General features: G+C 34.9%; 2 protein-coding genes across 3 annotated transcripts in view; one reads left to right on the plus strand and one right to left on the minus strand.

Moving 5' to 3' along the window:
* The window catches only part of LOC106133298 (uncharacterized), a 41,126-nt gene extending 22,406 nt beyond the window's left edge, over positions 1-18,720 (minus strand). Inside the window, exon 1 of the mRNA XM_013332975.2 lies at positions 18,567-18,720. Within this exon, the coding sequence (XP_013188429.1) occupies positions 18,567-18,590 (24 nt within the window). The 5' untranslated portion in view covers positions 18,591-18,720. The remainder of the gene's footprint in view (positions 1-18,566) is intronic.
* LOC106133297 (adenylate cyclase type 2) overlaps positions 1-22,736 on the plus strand; it is a 171,552-nt gene that overhangs the window by 94,095 nt on the left and 54,721 nt on the right. The window lies entirely within an intron of this gene.

A 22,736-nucleotide genomic window follows, 5' to 3' on the forward strand; every position in this document is an offset into this window, starting at 1 on the left:
TACTTTTTAAATGTATATTTTAAAGGAAAGGAAAATAATTTACTGTGTATAAACATTGGTGTAAAAAACTAAATACACTAACATAATTTTGTAATAATTACATATAAGTACAGAATTATTATTGCGTTTGTAATAAATTTTCAGTCCTTCGTAATTTAAAGGAAGTCAGGCATAACACAATCATGTTATTTGTGGTACAAAATTTATCCTAATCGGCTAAATGACATAAACAATATCCCTTACTAATATTTTTAGTGCGAATGTATGTGTATCTGTCTGGTCTGCTTTCATAACTAAACTGCTGGACCGATTTGAATTAAATTTAACACATTTATAAAATAGACCTTTGGGAGTAACATAGGAAGTAAAGCATTTTTTGGAATTTCCCATAAGTCAGTAAAGTCTATAATTATTGTCCTGTTATTATGAACATTTTGAGTTACTTTGGGGTTTCCCTGGAGATTAGAAGTAAGGTGTGTTCCACACATACTCGAAAAACATAAATCTCTCTGGCGCAGTTGGGTAAATACCGTAAAAAAATGTAGTGCAAATTAAACAATGCAACCACGCAATACGATGTAAGTAGCGTTTGCATAACCGAATTGAAACGAATCGAGAAACAAATTATGAATCGATTTTTGACGATTTGTGATTTAATACGTTTGAGTCCTCACTACGGGAGCTAATAATATAATATAATAATATATATATTATACACGTTCTTAGCAATGATTAAAATAAGTAGTCAAATTTATAAATAGTTTTTATAAAAATATAATTATTTTTTTATTTGATTGCGAATAAAATATAAACGTTTATTTAACTTTTAAAAGAAATGGAAAAATATTCGGATTTTATAAGAAAAAATCGAATCTTGAGATTATAAACACAGAGCTATCAGGCTAATCATAAACCATCTGAAGATAACCTAGATATGCGCGTACGCATAAGTTTAGACGACACATTGGCACAGATGTGTCGACATCCGATAAAGAGGTCGCTGACATTTACTGATAAATATACGTACGATAGATTAAAAAAAAAGGTAATACGTATGATGAAATATTTGACTAATTAAAATTGTAGGAATGAACCTCGGATATAATTGCGATATTGTAAAGAAGTTTTCCTTTAGTACGATTGTACTGTAAGTAACTTTAAGTAACTTGTTTAACAGTAAGTAGCTTGTTTAAGTACAAAAAAGTAAGTAAACAAGTACGATACTTTGTACTTTAACAATTAACATAATTTTAATAGCAATTTTTTTTGCAAAGTTTTTATAAACTTTTTCCATTGGACTGTCACTTATCAAACTAGTTATTTTTATTTTACGACATGACCGATACGAGATTATTATTACAGTAAGGGCTGAGAGTTGATAAGTCAGTGAGTGAGTCAGGAATGTTATTAAATGTATTTCAATGTTTAAAAGTAATATTGACTCATCAGCTTAAACAAAACAAATGGATTGATTTTGATGACATTTTAACTGAATTAAATGACATAGTTTTCAGTAATACTTATGTTTTTTTTTTATTACGGTAACTTGGAAATTGGACTGAACCGATTTTGATTTTTTTAGGTAAGTATTTTCGAATGAATAAATAAAGGATAGTTATATTATTTCGGAAAAGTTTTCAAAATTGTTTCATCACACTTGTAAATCGTTTGCAATCTAGTTTATGTCACGTTGTGTGACATGAGTACTTAACATATTTCCCACGATTAGGTATCTTATCTAAAAATATAGTATATACATATATATAAATATATATATGAATATACCTTTTAGTACAACATCAATCAAGTTGAATCTAGATCAAAATATAGTATCATAACAAAAAACTTTGATAACCTTATTTAAAAAAAAGTGGCCTTTTTTAAAACATAATAGGTATGTTATTGCGGTCTGATCTCCAAAATCTGATACCCTAGTGGATCCGTTATATTTTAATTATTTTCCATTTCATTCTGATCTTCCGTCTCCACTTAACGGGGAACCAGAACAGAATAGAAAATATCTCTCAGAGTGCATTCATTACTACGTCTACCCCGTAAAAGATAGAGACGTGATTATGTTTCCAATTTTGCTTCAGGGTTTCCGGGTTTCAGATGTTGTTTTTAAGGTCAATGTCCTTATGAAGGTAAAGTTCAGTAATCTGTCTCTTTCTAAAAGGTTGATAATAACCGACCCAGTTCCATTTTATCAATATAAGTGAGGTTGGCGATAAGAAGTTATGTCGAAATTGTGGCCAAAAATGTTTTTATGTAGGTATGCCCTCTTTATTTCATTACAAGCTTTTGCGTTAGGCTTCGCTCCGTGGATATTTAAAAAAAAAGTAGTCTTTGTAACTCTTTAAGGTATATTCTATGTTGCACATTTCATCAAAATCGGTTCAGTAGTTTTTGAGTTAATTCATTACAAAGATAAATACAATTAATTTCTCTGTATTATCAGTATGGAAGTGTGGATAAAGTTACATTCGAATTCCACGAAGGGATGGAATTAATAAACTTGCGAGTTCTTCTTTTAGGCGATGGGCTAGCAAATCTACTATACTATTGAATTTCAATTAGCTGAACGTGGCCTTTCAGTCTTTGCGAGACTGTTGGCTCTGTCTACCGCGTAAGCGATAAAGGCGTGATTATATGTATATTTTCATAGGAAGCTTCATAGCTGAGCACTGTTTCCTTCATTCAATGATTTTATATAACCACAAACGTTGACGTAATTTGAATTATTGACGTCAGTAAGTGCATTGCAATTTGTTATACTACATTGAAGATTACTTTAGAATTTTCTTTATTTTGTTATTTAAATGAAAATAATGCGTAAATTTTACCTTTCAATATTTGCAGGGGTAGCGCAATGAAATCATATTTTATGAACGCAGTATATATGTATTAACTTTTATTTATATTAGTTAAAAAGAGAGAACTTTTCCTAAGAAAGATTAAAAGCAGTACAATATTTAGAATATATAAATATCTAAAAACTCGTTTATTTTCCAAATTTTTAGATATCTGTTCAAGATAAGTTCACCAGTATACCGAACTTACCAAATTCTATCTATAACCGCGTGATAGAGTTCCATGTAGGGTAACTTGATTTGCGGTTGACTGTACTTTGAGTACAAATTTCAGCTACATCGCTCTATAATTTTCTTCGGTCAGTCACTCAGTAATTGTTCTATATTTATTGTTAATCCTTTAAGTGCGTGACTCATTCCCTCACTTTCTGTAAGTTGGCTTGTTACGGGATTGTCCTATAGGAAGACCGCTGACCTGTCACATCATTGCACACGGCACCGATGCAATGAATTGCGCAAGTGAAGTAAAGTGCCGACGCAGCAGCACGTGCAAGCCTCGACGCCCGCCCGGAGACCGGACGCCTCGGGCACTTGGGCTTCACACTTCGACCCATGCACTTACTTGTAATTAGTCGTAATTATAACTTGTAATTTCATTCTTTTAATAAATTAGTATTTTAAATTTTGGTTTTTTTTGAGACCTCCGACTCGCTGGACCATAATTGGCGCAGTCTTGGTAGTAGGCTCGAGCTAGGCGTGCGCGATCGCGATCAAGATTTCCGCTGGAATTCAGCCCGAGTCCCGCGTGACTAGCTGGTTCTCGAACCTTCGTCGAGCTGACCTACTCATCTCTACTCGTCGAGCTGAGGGCGGAGGAGATATCCGATCTTCGATATCACTCAAGAAGGACCAGGTATCGAGACATGATACTGTAAGTACGCTACAATTTATTCGTGGTGTTGCTTTCCCTATTTCCTAATTTCCTAGTGTAGTAAACTTCAAAAATTTTTCACCCTCGTAAATTACCTCATAGCTCTGCATCCAGGCAGGCTAGAGACACTTTTATTGATAGTAATAGAGATTTAGATTCATTAGATTTAGATAGTAATAGCGTAGAAATGGCTCAGCAGCAAATACCATTAGGACAGCCGTCCACTGGGCATGTTGAACCTGACACTATAATTAAGGCCCTTCGATTGGCGCCTGACTTTGATGGCAATCCTCATACACTGCCTCGCTTTATACAATTATGCGATCAGATTGTAGGAGCCTATTGGACGGAGGATAACCACCTCACCAATCTGTTCTTGATTAACGGCATACTAAACAAGATAAAGGGCAATGCCGCATTGACTATAAATGCGAATGGTATTCCATCCGATTGGTTAGGTATCAGAAACCATCTTATTAATAATTTCAGTGACCAAAGAGATGAGACCACTTTGTATAACGATCTAGCTATGCAAGTTCAAGGTAATAGCTCTCCTCAAGAGTTCTACGATAGGTGTCAGACATTGTTTAGCACTATAATGACGTTTGTAACCTTACACGAAAGCATCCCCACGACCGTAACTGCTAAGAGAGACCTGTATAAAAAATTGACAATGCAGGCTTTTGTTCGCGGACTCAAAGAACCTTTGGGATCTCGTATAAGGTGCATGCGTCCAGAGAGCATGGAGAAAGCATTGGAGTTTGTTCAGGAGGAGTTAAATACTATGTATTTACAGCAACGTAATGAAGGACTCCCTAAAAACTTACAAGGGTCATCCGCCTCTAAACCTGTACAGACACCAACGCCATCGCCACAAACTCAACTACCTCAAATACCTAAACCTTTCACCTTTGGTCCTATGACACAATTTCCACCTCGTCAGAATTTTAATAATTATCAACCTAAACCTAATGCACAATTCCAACTCAATCAAACTACACCTCGCATGCCTACACGCACCCAACAGATGTTCGCAGCACCACCTCGAAATTATAATGCCAATAGTAATATGTTCAGATTACCAAATCGAAATTTTAATAATAATGCCGGTCCTCGCCCTATGAGCGGCGTTAATCATTTTACACCAAGAGTTTTACCACCTAGTGGCCATGACTGGACCAAACATGGCAATCCGCCTCCCACAAATTATTTCAAATCTCGAGATGTGAATCTGAACGAGTGTTATGCTTATGATTCTGATTATAATTACTACCCCGTGTATTACGAACCAGACTATAGTGACTATAATAACTATAACTACGTTGAACCTATTGACTACGACAGGACTAACTATAATGTTTTTGACGAAAACCTGTATACTGGACAAGGACCGAGTATATCGGAAGTGACTTATAATGGACAGACAGATAACCTTCCCCAGCCATCGTCTAGCCAAGCTGAGGATTTTCAGATAGCCAGCCTTACAAAAAAGTTAAAATAGAAGTTAATCTGCAAACACAACGACAGTTACCCTATGTGCAGATAACTGATCCCCCTCTTAAACTTCTATTGGACACTGGCGCAAACCAATCTTTCCTTAGTCCCATTGCAGCAAAGAAATACTACCCTCATGTGCAATTGAATTATGACCCCTTTCAAATAACTAATATACACGGTACTTCTAAAAGTGATCATTCTATAACTTTACCGTGTTTCCAAGAATTCAATTGTGATAATGACATTACATTATTCCTTTATGACTTTCACGAGTTCTTTGATGGATTAATAGGGTTAGATTTGCTCACCCAATGGGAAGCCAAACTTGATCTTAAAGACTTAATAATAGTAACTAGCAACGCGTCCAACCCTATCAAAATGTATAACTCGCGCAACGTTAACCTCTACGAGGATATCATACCAGCTAAATCTTCTAAGTTACTTAGACTTCCTATCAATGTAGGGGACGGTGATGCTTATATACCGGAACAAGTATTGTGTAACTGCCTAATTCATGAATGTATAACCTCAGTTAAGAACAATCGCGGTGTGATAGAAATTGAAAACCCATCCGATCACGATGTTATATTATCTTTGGATAGACCCGCGAATGCCGAACTGTTCAATGTCGATAGTGCTAGCATAGATCAGCAGCCCATGTCTAAGCGAACCCAAGAGGTTCTGTCGCGTCTACGTACAGACCACCTCAACGCAGAAGAGAAAGCCAACCTACTACAGCTTTGCTCACAATACTCAGATATATTTTATATTGATGGTGAAGCCTTGACATTCACCAACCAAGTTAAACATTCTATTAAAACCACGGATGAGGTACCGATCTACACTAAAAGCCACAGGTATCCCTTTATACACAGACAAGAAGTCCGTGATCAAATTCAAAAAATGTTAGATCAGGGAATAATAAGGCCCTCGGAGTCTGCATGGAGCTCCCCCATCTGGGTAGTTCCCAAGAAATTAGATGCATCCGGCAAACAAAAATGGCGTTTAGTTGTCGATTTTCGTAAACTAAACGAAAAGACTATTGACGACAAGTACCCTATACCGAACATCAATGACGTACTTGACAAGCTAGGAAAGTGTCAATACTTCACTACACTTGATTTGGCGTCCGGATTTTATCAATGCGAAATGAATCCACAAGATATACCTAAAACAGCCTTCAATGTAGAGCACGGGCACTTTGAATTCCTTCGGATGCCGATGGGATTAAAAAATGCGCCATCAACCTTTCAAAGAGTGATGGACAATGTCCTTAGAGGCCTTCAAAATGAAATATGCCTGGTATACTTGGACGACATAATAGTCTTTAGTACTTCTCTCCAAGAGCACATCCTTAACCTTGAAAAGGTTTTTCAGAGACTCAGGGAATCTAACTTCAAAGTACAAATGGACAAGTCAGAGTTCCTCAAGCTTGAGACTGCCTATTTAGGTCACGTCATAACTCGTGACGGTATCAAGCCAAATCCCGATAAAATATCCGCAATAGTTAAATATCCAATCCCCAAAACCAGTAAGGAAATCAAACAATTTTTAGGCCTCCTCGGTTACTACCGAAAATTCATACCAGATTTTGCCCGTATAACCAAGCCAATGACCCACTGTCTTAAGAAAGGTCAGAGAATATCAATTGATAATCCGGCTTACGTTAAGTGTTTTGAGACATGTAAAAGCTTACTGACAAATGACCCCATACTTAAATACCCTGACTTTGAAAAAGAATTCATACTGACTACAGACGCAAGTAACTTCGCAATCGGAGCCATATTATCTCAAGGGCCCATAGGTTCCGACAAACCTATATCCTACGCGTCTCGTACTCTTAATACCAGTGAGACCAACTATAGCACAATAGAGAAAGAGCTATTAGCCATAGTTTGGGCCACCAAGTATTTCAGGCCATACTTGTTTGGTAGAAAATTTAAGGTGTTAACAGATCATAAACCACTCCAGTGGCTAATGAGTCTGCGTGAACCCAATTCTCGGCTTACAAGATGGAAACTGAAATTAAGCGAGTACGATTTCAGTGTCATATACAAAAAAGGCAAAAGCAATACGAACGCCGACGCACTGTCTAGGGTAGAAATTCACAATGAAGAATTAGACCAATTGTTAGACGACCTACAGTCCATAATAGGTAATCCATCAGAAAAACCACAGACATTACAGGGTTCCACAACAGCCACGGTACATACCAGTGAGGAGAACCCGATATTAGAAGTCCCCATTACCGATGAACCCCTTAATAAATTTCACCGACAGCTCGTCATAACTATCGTAGGTGACGTAAAAAAGCGACCTGTCGTAACTAAACCATTTGATACACATACCCGAGTTTCAGTACAGATTTCGGAATCAAATTTAGAACAAGAAGTTATTAATACAGTCAAAGAATATGTAAATCCTAAAGTTAAGACTGGTATGTTGTTAAACCCCCCACTTGCGATGTATTCAATCATACCTATCATTCAAAATAATTTCAAAAATTCAGCTATGAACCTTGTACTTTGTAAAAGTGAAATAGAGAATGTCAAACAGTACTTGAGGCAACAAGAAATAATCAGCAACTATCACAATGGCAAAACTAACCATCGTGGTATAAATGAATGTTTCTTGTCCCTTTCTCATCGCTACTTTTGGCCCAAGATGAAAGAACACATCGCAAAATTTATAGGAGAATGTACCATATGCGGGCAGGCTAAATATGACAGAAACCCCGTTAAGCCACAATTTAATCTTGTCCCACCTGTGTCTAAGCCCTTCGAAGTAGTCCATATGGATCTTTTCACTGCCCAAAACGAGAAATATCTAACTTTCATTGACGTTTTCTCGAAATATGCACAGGCATACATCCTTAGGGATGGTACAGCACTCAGCATCCTACAAGGGCTCCTAACATTCTGTACCCATCATGGACTTCCCTTAACAATAGTCACCGACCAGGGACCAGAGTTTAATAACCAAATGTTTTCAGAGTTCGTAAGATTACATAAAATAACACACCACAAGACCTTGGCCCATACACCTAGTGATAATGGCAACATAGAACGATTCCATTCTACCCTTCTTGAACATCTCCGTATTCTTAGTATCCAACAAAAAACAGAGCCCATTGTTAATCTAATGCCTTATGCTCTCATAGCTTACAATAGTTCCGTACATAGTTTTACTAAGTGTAGACCATATGATCTAATAAATGGCCACTTTAACCCCCGAGATCCCATAGACATAGATGTTACTGGACACTTAATGCAACAGTACCTACAAACACACAAAGACCGAATGAAGACAGTGTACGAACTAATACATGACTCTACCACCGTTGAACGTGAGGCTATTATAGAGAACCGAAATAAAAATCGCGAGCCGGAAATAGAATACCAACCCCAACAACAAGTTTTTATAACCAACCCTTCAGCCAGTAGGCAAAAGATAGCCCCAAGATATACCCAAGATACTGTATTGGCGGATTTGCCGATCCATATCTATACTTCTAAAAAGCGCGGCCCAATTGCAAAAGTTAGACTGAAAAGAATTCCCAAGTCAGCAAAATTGTTGCAGGTTACTCCTAACTCTGACCGTGACACGAGCGCAAGAAGTTCAAGTTGACAGCCTGGAAGACGGACCTGGACTTTTGCCCTTCAAATTGGGACCTACTAGACTAGTAACACATGACCACTCCTTCCTACAATACATTGAGCTTAGTAGCATTGAGAAACATATTGAACTTGTTAAACACCAAATCGTAGAACTAAAAGTTAGATTACCTAATGATACTTATCAAATATTTGAACACCAGGTAGATTACTTAAGTAACAAATTAAGTAAAACAACATACGAACTGGACAGTCTAGAACCCCATCGTTTACGAAGAGGTCTCGTAGATGGTCTAGGGTCTATGATAAAAAGTATAACAGGAAATTTAGATTATACAGACGCTATAAACTATAATAAGGCCATTGAATCTCTTGAAACCAATCAAAAGAAATTAGCTAGTAACTATAATACCCACGTTAGCTTAAATAAGGAGTGGATGGCTCATCATGCGAGTGTATTAGTTAGTCTAGTAGAAAATCAAAAGAAACTTAACCATACATTGAATATTCTTCTAGACGACGAGATCCATAAGAATAGCAATCTGATAAAATACGCTAAGTTAGCTCAGTTCTTATCGATCGTCACCAATAATATAGATGAACTCTCAAACGAATTACGCAGAATAGAAGATATATTGGCGTTCACTCGTACATCAAGTGTCCATCACTCGATGTTAAGAGTCGACATTTTAAGTAAGATTATTAGAAAACTTAAGGAATTATATAATAACGAACAATTATTAGATATAGATTTAAGAGACTATTATAATATCATACAGGCAGGTTCATATTATATGAATAGACAAATAGTTATAGTTTTCAAGTTTCCAATACTTTCAACAGAAACCTATGATCTTTATAAATTACCTATAGTACCCAACCAATATAACCAAATCCTAATACCCCCTCATCCTTTACTAGCAACCAACGGTAAAGAGTACATGTACATAGAGGCAGAATGCCCGAAGATACAATCTCGATACCTATGTCAACCAACAACTTACCAGCAAATTAGATCGGATTCTGACTGTATCCAGACACTCATCTTCAGACAGGCCATCGACGACTCCTGCCAGCAGATCACCGTCAATCTTACAAGAGAGACGCTAGAAAAGTTGGATGACAGACATTACATCCTAACTCTTCCACGGCCAACCAAAGTACGATTTACATGTGAGCGAGATGAATACCGAATTCTGCATCGTAGCCATCTCATTACTATTCCACGTCGGTGTTCAGTTCAAACAGATGACTTCACCATCTACAACTCTCAAGATCGCGTCGAAGGACAACCCGTCAAGATATTCAACATCCCCGATAACCCGGACCTACACATCTCATCGCAGCCAGCGATAACTCTTAATTCTATCGACCTGAAGATGCTTCGGAACATTCAAGATAGAGTTTTATCCCAGAAACCCATGGAAATGGACGAAGTGAATACAGCATCCCTATACCACACTACAGTACCATTATATGTATTGCTGAGCATCACTGCAGTCGCAGCTACGGTTATATTAAGCCGCAAATATATGAACCGAAGACAGAATCCTGGAACCACAGACGATATCCCGAAGACTGAAGAAACTTCCAGATCCACAACTATATACAGCATCCCAAGCCCTGCAAACAGAATATCGAACGCAACATTTTCGTTAAAGAACCTAAAATAGTTGCGTTTCTAAGGGTGGAGGTGTTACGGGATTGTCCTATAGGAAGACCGCTGACCTGTCACATCATTGCACACGGCACCGATGCAATGAATTGCGCAAGTGAAGTAAAGTGCCGACGCAGCAGCACGTGCAAGCCTCGACGCCCGCCCGGAGACCGGACGCCTCGGGCACTTGGGCTTCACACTTCGACCCATGCACTTACTTGTAATTAGTCGTAATTATAACTTGTAATTTCATTCTTTTAATAAATTAGTATTTTAAATTTTGGTTTTTTTTGAGACCTCCGACTCGCTGGACCATAATTGGCTAACTAGTATTTTTATGACCGATCAAAACATACAAACAGATTAAGTAAACATTCAGGGAATTTCGTTAGACTGTCTCGGATGACACAGCAGATGACTCAGACATCCAGGAATATCGCAGTCTGTATGGAATCCATGTTTAGTATAGACTTTTGTTAGGTCTTATTTTGTTTTCACTCTAATTGACGTTTCTTTATAAGCACCAGTGTTAATGTGTTTTACAAACATACATACATATTATTGTGCCGTGTGGTTCCCGGCACCAATACAAAAATGGATAGGACCACTCCATCCCTTTTCTAATGGATGTCTTAAAGGCGACTAAGGGATAGGCTTATATATAGAGTTGAGATTCAAGTAGTGACAGGTTGCTAGCTCATCGCCTAAAAAAAGAATCCCAGGTTTAGCCTATCCCTCAGACGCATTTTACGCCATCCATGGGATATGGGGTAGTTCTATTCTAAACTACACGGAACTTTAAAAAAGGAAAATATTATTATACTTATTTATGGTATGTATTATATGTTTAGTTTTCTAATTGGAAGTCGTCGCGTAGAATTCCTATAATCATGTTTATTATGTCTGAATCGAGAGGAAATTTATTAAATTGCGTGTATGTTCGTATCACATGCCTTATGTCAGCTACCGTCACCTGATCAAAGTGACGCACTGAAGGTAATATTGCATTCAATAAAGTTTATGAGACGTGTAATAAAGTCGCGAAAAATCCCGAGTTATATATGACATTGTCACTTTGCGTTTGTTTATTATTATGAGTGGAATTCTTGTTAACTTTTGTTAAGTCTGCACCTATATTTCTAGACAAGTCTTGTCTGTCTGGCTGACCGGGATTCGAACCCGGGACCTCCGGTGACACAGACAAGCGTATTACCGCTCCACCATAGAGTCCCTCAGTAATACAACTTCTAAGGCCAAGATTCGAGTTCCGCGTCAGATCAAAGCCTTACAAGGCGTTCGTTTGTTTAAAATGTTTGTATCGTCGCTACTTCAATGTCATATTTGATGTGGTATGAATATTTACACTAATATTAGGAACTGCAGTGTAGTTTGCAAAGAAAATATTTTAAGTCCTTGTGTATAGAATGATATCTGTTTTGGATTGCATTCTGTTTTTTATTACATGTAGATATTTGTTGAGCGTTGAGAGAGAGACAAACACAGGCTTTTGATTATGTACCGTCTGGCCCATAATTATGATTACATACTCAGTTACCTGAAATATGCATGTTTCCCAACAATATTGTCTTCCGTAAGAAACAATTATAAGTGTGCTTATAAGTGTACCTAGTTCATAAACTCATTTGCAGTATAAAATAAATAGTTCGATTGAGTAAGATACGCATAATCTAAAATTTACATATACATATATATATAATCACGTCTATATCCCTTGCGGAATAGACAGAGCTGTCTTTTAAAGACTGATAGGCCACGTTCAGCTATTTGGCTTTAATATAGAATTGAGATTCTAAAGTTTACCAAGAGATAAAATAAAATTAATAGTCCCACGCGAAGCCTTATCAATCCAGTTGATCGAAGTACCTTACAGCATCAGGTCACAACGGTGCTATACATATTTGTATCATGTAGCCAGCTGTCCTATCCCACAGGATACGATTAATTATACCCGACTCATCGCGTCCGCTCCACATGACCAGTTATACGAGTAAAGAAGTAGTTGATTTAGCAAAAAACCGCAATGGTATAACAGATGCGAATACGTAACCAAAAATACTTTAATTTAAAATAAAAAAATAAAGGCTATACTGGTTGCGAAACTTGTTTCCAAAATATTTGTCGGTAAAAAACAATGTTTTAATATTATTTTTCATTTACATATATACATAAGTAAATTTGAGTTCAGAATTGTCTAATTAATGCTTTAAATCTTATTCAGGTTCTATTTATTTAAACTTCATTGCACAAAATACAAATGTATAGCACAATTGGCGGGCTTAATGCTGGAAGCATTATCTACCAGTCAACCATTGGGTTTAACAGAGAACTTTTTGTGTGTTTAAACGAAATAAATTTATTTATACCTTCACAAAATATTATTATACACAAACATAAAAACTACAATAGATAAACAATATACATAAATAAATAGGTGCAGCGATTACCTAAATGAGTGAAAAGGCTTATAAGAGTAGATTAAATACCCTTGCGACTCAAGAAAAACCCGTATATCCGTGATTTAGTACTAGAATGACTTGGGGATGTCTTGATGGACTCGGGAAGTGAATTCCAGAGCCTTATTTTGTGAAGTTGAATACATATAATATACGATAGATTATAAAAAACCGTTGTATAGAAATCGGTGATTTATACAGAAATCTTCAAAATGGGATTGAATTCTTTTATATGTACCTAGTTGAATATAAAGAATAGACATTAAATTTTTACTAAGTCAAAGCCTGAACGAATTTAACATTTAAATTAAACATTTAGTCAGTTTCTTAATAGGATACCTAATAACGGTTAATGTTAGAACATATCTACCTGCATCGATTACGTAATGAAAATGTAAACATGTTTTGAAAAATATTGACCCGACCGAGATAAAAGAAGGATTATGTTTTTCGGTTAACCTTCATCAAGTATAGGCCGAATTTGGCTTTAAATATTCGAGTCTGCTACATACATACATATAATTACGTCTATATTCCTTGCGGGGTTGACAGAGCCAACAGTCTTGAAAATACTAATAGGCCACGTTCAGCTGTTTGGCTTACTGTTTAGGTCTGATACACACAGAATTTAACATAAAACAAACAAACATCTACCTACACATTACCCGTTACGGATGTGGTAAGGCATCCTTCCTTCCCATAGTCCTGTATCGTGTAACTACGCCATTATTTAAATATTTCCCATGATTTATTCTGCTTTATACGCGAATTTGCGAAAACGCAAAAAAAGGAGACAAATTAATTTTCTGTACATAACTGAGGTAATCACGAAATCTCCAAAACTATTTCGAGAATAAACATATAGTCACGTTTTGCTTTAAATATTGGATCTGCTACATACATATAATTACGTCTATATCCCTTGCAGGGTAGACAGAGAAAACAGTCTTGAAAAGACTGATAGGCCACGTTCAGCTTGATGATAGAATTGAGATTCAAATAGTGACAGGTTGCTAGCCCATCGCCTAAAAGAGGAATCCCAAGTTTATAAGCCTATCCCTTAGTCGCCTTTTACGACATCCGTGGGAAAGAAGCGGAGTGGTTCTATTCTTTTTTGTATTGGTGCCAAGCACCATTGGGCACATTTAAATTGATCTCGTGTAAAAATCAAATTGGATGGTGAAATGATGGAAAGAAAATGGAGTGGTCCTATTCTTTTTTGTAATTGGCGCCGGGGACCACACGGCACTATATGTATTTTCCTTTACAAGTCTTGTTTATATGTCATACTACTGCACTTATTTCGAAATCTACATAAGTATGCCATTTAACTGTTAGCGCGTTATGGTAATTATAAAGCCGCCATTTTCATTATGTTTTCCTGGAAATTTATACGTTAGTTAAGAGAAATGTTTATTTGTTGTAAAATTAAAAATATTTTATTGGGTTTGAGCATAATAATTTTTCAATATACATAAGTACCTATGAACTCCTGCGAATTTTTAACGTCGACCATAAACACTGTTAACGGTTAATGAATATGTTATCTATTGAATAACAATTTGCAGGCAAATTAACTAAGTTTATATTCGTACCGATTGCTTGCGTTTCCGACATACGTCGTAACGTTGAAACAAAGAAATATACGATTGTTACGTTTATCGGCGCACCTTTGTGTTACTATAAAGGAACAGGTACTATCTTACGGCGAAGACTAGTTAAACGCTAAATGCGTTTTAAGAGTGTTTATTTTTTCTTTTTTTTTTAAATTTTATTTACACATGTCCAACAGGCATGATAACTCATTTTTTTGGTTTACAGTTTATTAATAAAGTTTCAAAACAACACATCAATAACCAAAAAACTGTCTAAGATATAACGAAGTAACGTAACACGTTATTTGGGCGAGTCTAAAACGCCTCTTACTAAACGCTACTTATTTGGTACGTCACACCTGAGTTCTTTGTTCACATTATGAACTTCATTTGTTTCTACCTAGACTAAAAAAAAAAACAAGAATATGTTGTACTTATAAAAGTAGACAGGTAGGATGGTGTTCCAGAAAGTATGTCCATTTTTTTATTGACTGATGGCGTAGTTTATTTTAAGGAATTTCGATTTATCATAATGGACTTTCCCATCGTATTTTGAATGAATATGAAACATGGCGTCAAAATTAATTGATAATAGAATTCAAATAGTGTAATAAGAGATTCAAATAGTGAGAGGTTGCTAACACATCGCCTAAAAGAGGAATCCCAAGTTTATAAGCCTATCCCTTAGTCGCCTTTTACGACATCCGTGGGAAAGAGATGGAGCGGTCTTATTCTTTTTTGTATTAATGCCGGGCACCATTGGGCACCATATTTAAATTGATCTCGTGTAAAAATCAAATTATAATAATTTACATCTAATGCACGATGAATCCGAATACAAACATATCATCTGAACGACACAGATGTATTCCTGAACTGTCAAACCTTCAAAAATATGTCTCTAGGCTATGCTGATATGATGAAAAAAAAAAACATACCCGAGGTCGCTAGACGCGTTTAATTTTATTACGAATATTTACATTTTACCAATGACACTGAAGTAAGACACAAAAACCATATAAACATAAATGTTATAGTTTGTTTTATGGTCCTTCTGAGTACGTTACAAACGCAGTCTACAGAAATGGGCAGTTGAAATCAACATTATGATCGTACAAAAATATTAGAATGCTTTATGTATCTAAATTTTAATATGAAATAAGATTTAAGGTTTTTTTATACAAACTAGCGAGTACTGTAACTAGTGCCGTGTGGTTCCCGGTACCAATACAAAAAAGAATAGGACCACTCCATTTCTTTCCCATGGATGTCGTAAAAGGCGACTAAGGGATAGGCTTACAAACTTGGGATTCTTTTTTATGCGATGGGCTAGCAACCTGTCATTATTTGAATCTCAATTCTATCATTAAGCCAAATAGCTGAACGTGGTCATTCAGTCTTTTAAAGACTGTTAGCTCTGTCTACCCCGCAAGGGACATAGACGTGACCATATGTATGTATGTATGTACAAACTAGCGACCCGCCCCGGCTTCGCACGGTTGCAAAGCTGATACTAAAATATAAACAGGGTTCTCTTTAATAACAGGAACAGAAAGGTTTATATCTATAAACGTAAAGGTAAAAAAAACGTATGGAATACATTTTTTTTCCATTACAAAAAAAATTGTTCCTTCATCTTATCGTTTTCAAAACAAGTGTTGCTGATATTTTTGGCATTATAAGGTCACTTAGTATTTAGATAATATTGGTTCAATGCTATATTTTGCGTAACTTCTCAAAACATTTTATCTGAATTATTTAAATCTTTTGAAAGTTGTATAGGAATTTTAACTGATAAGCATTGATAAGAAAGTCAAACGGCTAATTCCTAAATATATTTAGAAAAGCATAATGAGTACTCTAATGTTGGTAAATCAGTTTCCTGAGAACCCCATTGATAAGACAATCAGTTAATGAGTCATTAATTAACTAATGATTAAATTGTATTTTAAAAAGTTAGTCATTAATTAACTTATGATAAATTGTAGTTAAAAAAATGTGCCGTGTGGTTCCCGGCACGTGGTTTCAAGACCAGCATAGCAGTTTTGTAAATTATTATTGTGATTGTAAAACCATTAGAATTGTCATACTTTGCGTAGTAACTGATTCACCAGAGTTAGTAAGTCAGAAACAATAAATGCCCCAATGTGGGTGGCTGGGTTCTGAGAACAACACAATGGCTCACTGGATTATATGGCCCTTAGTCTTAAAAAAAATTGCAACTTATTAAAATATATAATGTTTTTATCCTTTACGGGCTAGATAAAACCAACAGTCGTGATAAGACCACGTTCTAAAAATGTATGGCTTTGTGGAATTGAGATTCAATAGTGGCATGTGCTAGCGCAGCGCTCAAAAGCTTTTTTAAAATTTTATCTAACACTGCATCTTTGATGTTAAACTGAATAAAATGTAATGAAATTTGATATGAACTGAATTTCGGATTGAAATGAAATTTGGAACAAAATGAAATGAAATTTTAAATTAAATGAATTTTGGAATGATTATTTCTTTTTATTGTATTTAATTTTATTCATTCATTAAATTTTTGTACAAGTAAGTTTGAATGAAACTTATTGTTAAATAATTTCAAGCATTTTGTCTTGATTGTAAAGTTATTTCATCCTATCTTGAGAATTGACTTTGTAACAGCTTGTTTGCACCCAAAACATAATAGAGAAATACCTTTCGTTCAGGTAAAAAGTTATCGTAATACAAAGAAATTGACTCATTCAAAAGAAAACAATAATGGGAAACAGCAACGTATCTGTACTTAAAGTAGGTAACAAAGAAAGTTATCCATGAATAAAATTAAAGAAAAGAATTAAAAAAAACGGACAACGCCGGAAAAGTTCTAAAATATACAGAATTGATCAGTACCTACTTTAATTCATAGAGAAATTTTCAATGAACTAAGAGTAATATTATTACAAAAATAAAATAATATCTATCTTATTATGACAATTATAAAGTGATATGTAGTGTCCTATAATAATGAATAAAACATTTAAATTTGAATAGATAACTTTAGAATAAAGCAGTGTTTGTTCCTCCCAAAATACAAAATTTATCAGTAATTTATGAAATAGAATGAAATAGGAATTGATAAACTTTATAAAAGAATAAAAAACAATCCCCCAAAATATACCAAATCCCTCACCACTTAAATTCACTGAGAAATTATCAATGAACCAACAAATGAGTGCAAATGAGACAACGATATTCCTCAAAGAGACAGAACTCGCACGTGTTATCACGCGGTGTAACGAACACGCTTGAGTGAAGTGAAATCCAGAAGCATACGTGTTTGAAATTCTTAGACGTAAAATAATTGATTTCATTATTAGCATGTAGGTCAAGCTATCAGATTTAGATGTCCTACGCATGATTGTTGATGTAGGTCGTTTTGTAGTAGTAATTAATATTGACCCAAAAAAAATATTGCAGATATAGAATTGATATCTTTATGATAATTGTCACGAACAAAATATATGAATGCAACATAAATAAAGTAACGGTTATATTAGAGCGTGTTATTTTCGATTTTTATAATAATTATGATATAGGTATGTCACGAATGTAAAATGTAATGTAGCTTAAGTAAGTAACAGTTAAGTTGAATATAATCCGAGGTGTTATAATTTATGTATTAATGAAAAAACTAACTTGTTTGTAAACAGATCAACCCAACTTAATAAATATTGTAAATAGTAATAAAAATTATAAAATTGTCTTAGTCTTACTTAATACAGGTTAACGGCGTGCTTATCCATACCGTACCACTAAATATAAAAAACTATAATCAATACATAAAACGAAGACAAAAGAGTTTTAGCTATGATAAATGGTCAAATGTTATAGGTTTATAGAGAAAAATCAAGCAAATAATTTGCACGTATCTAAAAAAAAAGTCACAAACTCTACACTCATCACTAATAAAACTCTAAATTTTGATTAAAAAAAAAAAAGAGTAAACAAAAATACTCACCAATCCTTGAATTCTCGGAAACATGTTTCCAACACAACAAGGAACAGTTTCACAAACACAATTAACTGTTGTCACAACACAACACACTAACTCCGTGAGGCGCTACGAATACGTGCGCACGATTCGATGAGTCGATCGCTTCTGCGTTCAGCGAGCCTAGTTCATTCAATCGTCTTCTGGGTATGAATCACGCGTTGGAGGCTCGACCGCTTTATCTTTTGTGTTATTAGATCTAGATTATCTTTCTACGTATTAGTTGTAGGAAAGTAGGGGTTATCAGTTATGTATTGTTTGTTTTGGCATATATGTATGTGTGATAGGTATGTTATGAATTATGTAGATCATTTTCCTCAAACTCGGTATTTTAAATGTATCTAAAATGGTATATACTTGCGGCCCTATACAAAATGTACACGCGCTCCTGTAGAAATATCCTAGTCAACGAGTACTTTATGAAACTATTTTGAAACAATAAGTATTGCCGTGTGGTTCCCGGAATTTAAGAATAGGACCGCTCCATATCTTTCCTATGGGTGTCGTTAAAAGCGACTAAGGGAAAGGCTAATAAACTTGAATTCTTTTTGTAGGCAAGTTGTTACAATTTGATTCTCAATTTGATTTACCAGTACCTAATATTTTAGTTTGTAGTTCGTCGTTTAGTCGTTTTTAGTGTACCTACCGGTAAACTGTTAAATAATAAAAAAAACTTACTGGTCAAACAGGTAGTTAAAATGAGACACAACCTCATTTGTTAGTAGGTAGTACTGGCTGGAAAATAAGTGAAATTAAAAAAAAAGGAACAAAAATTGTATGATTAGCGCCAAACCGAATTGGAGTTATTGTTTTATTTTTTAGTCCAACTTATTGATTATAGTAATTTAAAGTCCTTTTAATTTTAATAATGAATTAGTTCATCAGTGCATATTGTGAAAGTGTAAAATATCCTTAAAAGTATTGTGACAATACAGTGCAATCTACATATCTTGTTCTGCAGTTTTCTTCATGACACCTACAAATCCTTCTGTTTGCTTATATTTCATGAAACCTTTATGAGTTCATTAAACATTGGTCCTTCGAGCCGGATAAATTGGCGTCCTTTATCGTCCTTGATATGTTGTTTTGTACATATCTGGTGTAATATTTTCATACCTCCTTTCTGAGCTTTTGTAAAAAAATTCATACATCTTGTACATACTTTATAACCAACTTCAGAAGAAGAACGTTAGATATTTTTCTTCTCATCTCATCGCAAGTGAAATCACAATAAAGCGTGCCCAGTAGGAGACTAGGAAACGCAGTAAAACATGCAGTCCAGTGCCAGAAGAACTGAACGATTTATACACTTACTGTGATGTTGAATTGTGAGTGAGACTGTGTGAAGGCAAATCTGTGAGTACTTCTATCTTTATATTTCAAGAGTGCACCAGAAGATCAACAATTAAAGAAGAACTAAATAGATCATTAGCATTGCGTTTGTAAAACTTTCGTTTAGTTCATCAAAAATGGAAGCTATATTAAACGTGCAAAATAAATTAAAATTATCAATAATTAAAGCATTAATCAATTTCCAAAACTATCCATCTGATAAAATATCACCTGAAAACATCGAGATTCGATTAGAAAATTTAGAATATGATTGGATATTATTTAGAAACAATGATAATAAGCTGTACAGTATACCTAACATATTAGAGCAATCAACATTTCAGAATTCAGACTATATAACGAACTCTATGTATGATGAAGTCGAGAAAGTATATATAGAGTGCAAGACGAGTATGAAATTAAGTTTGAAAACATTTACGAATTCAAATTCTGTCAAGATGCAAAACAAAAATATTCATTTTGCCTCTGGAATTAAATTACCAAAAATTTGTATACCTACATTTTCTGGAAAATACACTGAATGGATTACATTTCGAGACATGTTTTTAACACTTATACATAATAATAATTTACTGAACGACTTACAAAAAATGCATTATTTAAAATGTCACCTTACGAATGAAGCAGAACAACTTGTCCGTCATATACCTGTACATACATACATACATACATATGATCACGTCTATATCCCTTGCGGGGTAGACAGAGCCAACAGTCTTGAAAAGACTGAATGGCCACGTTCAGCTATTTGGCTTAATGATAGAACCGAGATTCAAATAGTGACAGGTTGCTAGCCCATCGCCTAAAAGAGGAATCCTAAGTTTATAAGCCTATCCCTTAGTCGCCTTTTACGACATCCATGGGAAAGAGATGGAGTGGTCCTATTCTTTTTTTTAATAGTGCCGGGAACCACACGGCATCTACCTGTAACGGCTTCAAATTACACTCTGTGTTGGTCTCGGCTTGAAAAACGATATAACAATAAACGATACCTTGTAAATAGCATTTTGAAACGTTTGTTTGCACTGCATCGAATGGTCACTGAATCGGCATCAGCTCTCAAGGATTTACTCGATACCACCACTGACTGTATGAGCGCACTAAGCATCTTGGGCATCGATGTGAGTCATTGGGACTTAATCGTTATACACATCGTGACTCTCAAATTAGACGACGAGTCCAGGAAACAATGGGAATTAAAGGTGACAAACACAGACCCAGACGATTTACCTACATTAGAGCAACTTTATAGTTTTCTTTCATGTAGATATAGAGCACTAGAATTTATAGAACCTGTAAATAATTGTACACAATCAAAATTAATAAAATGTAAAAAAGAAAATGAAAATATGAGGTCATTGTATATTGCAAATAGTTCAAAACTCCTTTGTGAATATTGTTCAGGTCAACACAAATTGTTTTTGTAAAAAGTTTCAGTTGCAAGAATTTAGTAAACGAAATGAATTTGTTATAAATAATCGTATCTGTATGCTTAAAGACCACTAATTGCAAAATCTGTAATGAACGCCATCACTCACTTCTTCATCCTCAATATCAAGTTTCTTCAATTGTTTCTCAAAATAATGAAAGAGTATCTACAAACGGGCCAGACGAGCCAATTTTAACTTGTTTTAGTAGAGATAACTCACATTCATCAGTGTTGTTACCTACCGCATTGGTAGAAGTTCAATCAAAATCGAATAATAAGCAGATAGGCCTTGCACTTGTAGATAATTGTTCACAAGTTTCATTTATTTTAGATTCTTTAGTCAATAACTTAGGTTTAAAGAAAATCCCAGTAAAAAGTAAGATTTTTGGTTTAGGACATAGATCAGTAGAGTCTAAGTACAAAGTGCTATTAAAAATGAAATCAACTGTATATCCAAGTGTTGAAATTAAAACTTATGCTTATGTACTTAATGGAATTGGAAATTACGTCCCACCAAAAGAGACAACTTCATTAAATTGGAAACATTCCAGAACATTTCCAGTAGCTAATCCATATTTTGATTTACCTGGTAATATAGATATTTTGTTAGGTGCAGATGTGTATTCACATATAATACAGAACGGATTGATAAAAGAGAGTTCTCGATATCCCATAGCACAACATACAACATTAGGTTGAATTTTGTCAGGTCAAATTAAGGCCCAGAATTAAAGAGAACCATGCTATTACGTTTACGAAATGTATTTTGTTTGGTAAACTATTTTAATACTTGCAATTTCTATGTATTCTAAAAGATAATTCAATCGTACCCATATTCTGTACATTTTTTAACTAATTATAAGTTTGATGTTAACTTGACAAACATTAGTAGATCCTCACGGAGGGCGGGATAGTTTTAGTTGGTAATAGTTATAATTTTTTATAAGAGTTTGAATAATTGACAATTCATAACACTCTTACCAAGAGAGTACTTTTTTTTATAAATAAAGGGCATTCTGTCCTTGGTGGGCGGTATGGTCAAACAGGTAGTTAAAATGAGACACAACCTCATTTGTTAGTAGGTAGTACTGGCTGGAAAATAAGTGAAATTAAAAAAAAGGAACAAAAATTGTATGATTAGCGCCAAACCGAATTGGAGTTATTGTTTTATTTTTTAGTCCAACTTATTGATTATAGTAATTTAAAGTCCTTTTAATTTTAATAATGAATTAGTTCATCAGTGCATATTGTGAAAGTGCAAAATATCCTTAAAAGTATTGTGACAATACAGTGCAATCTACATATCTTGTTCTGCAGTTTTCTTCATGACACCTACAAATCCTTCTGTTTGCTTA

The sequence above is a fragment of the Amyelois transitella genome, chromosome 11, assembly GCF_032362555.1.
Source record: "Amyelois transitella isolate CPQ chromosome 11, ilAmyTran1.1, whole genome shotgun sequence".
NCBI lineage: Eukaryota > Metazoa > Arthropoda > Insecta > Lepidoptera > Pyralidae > Amyelois > Amyelois transitella.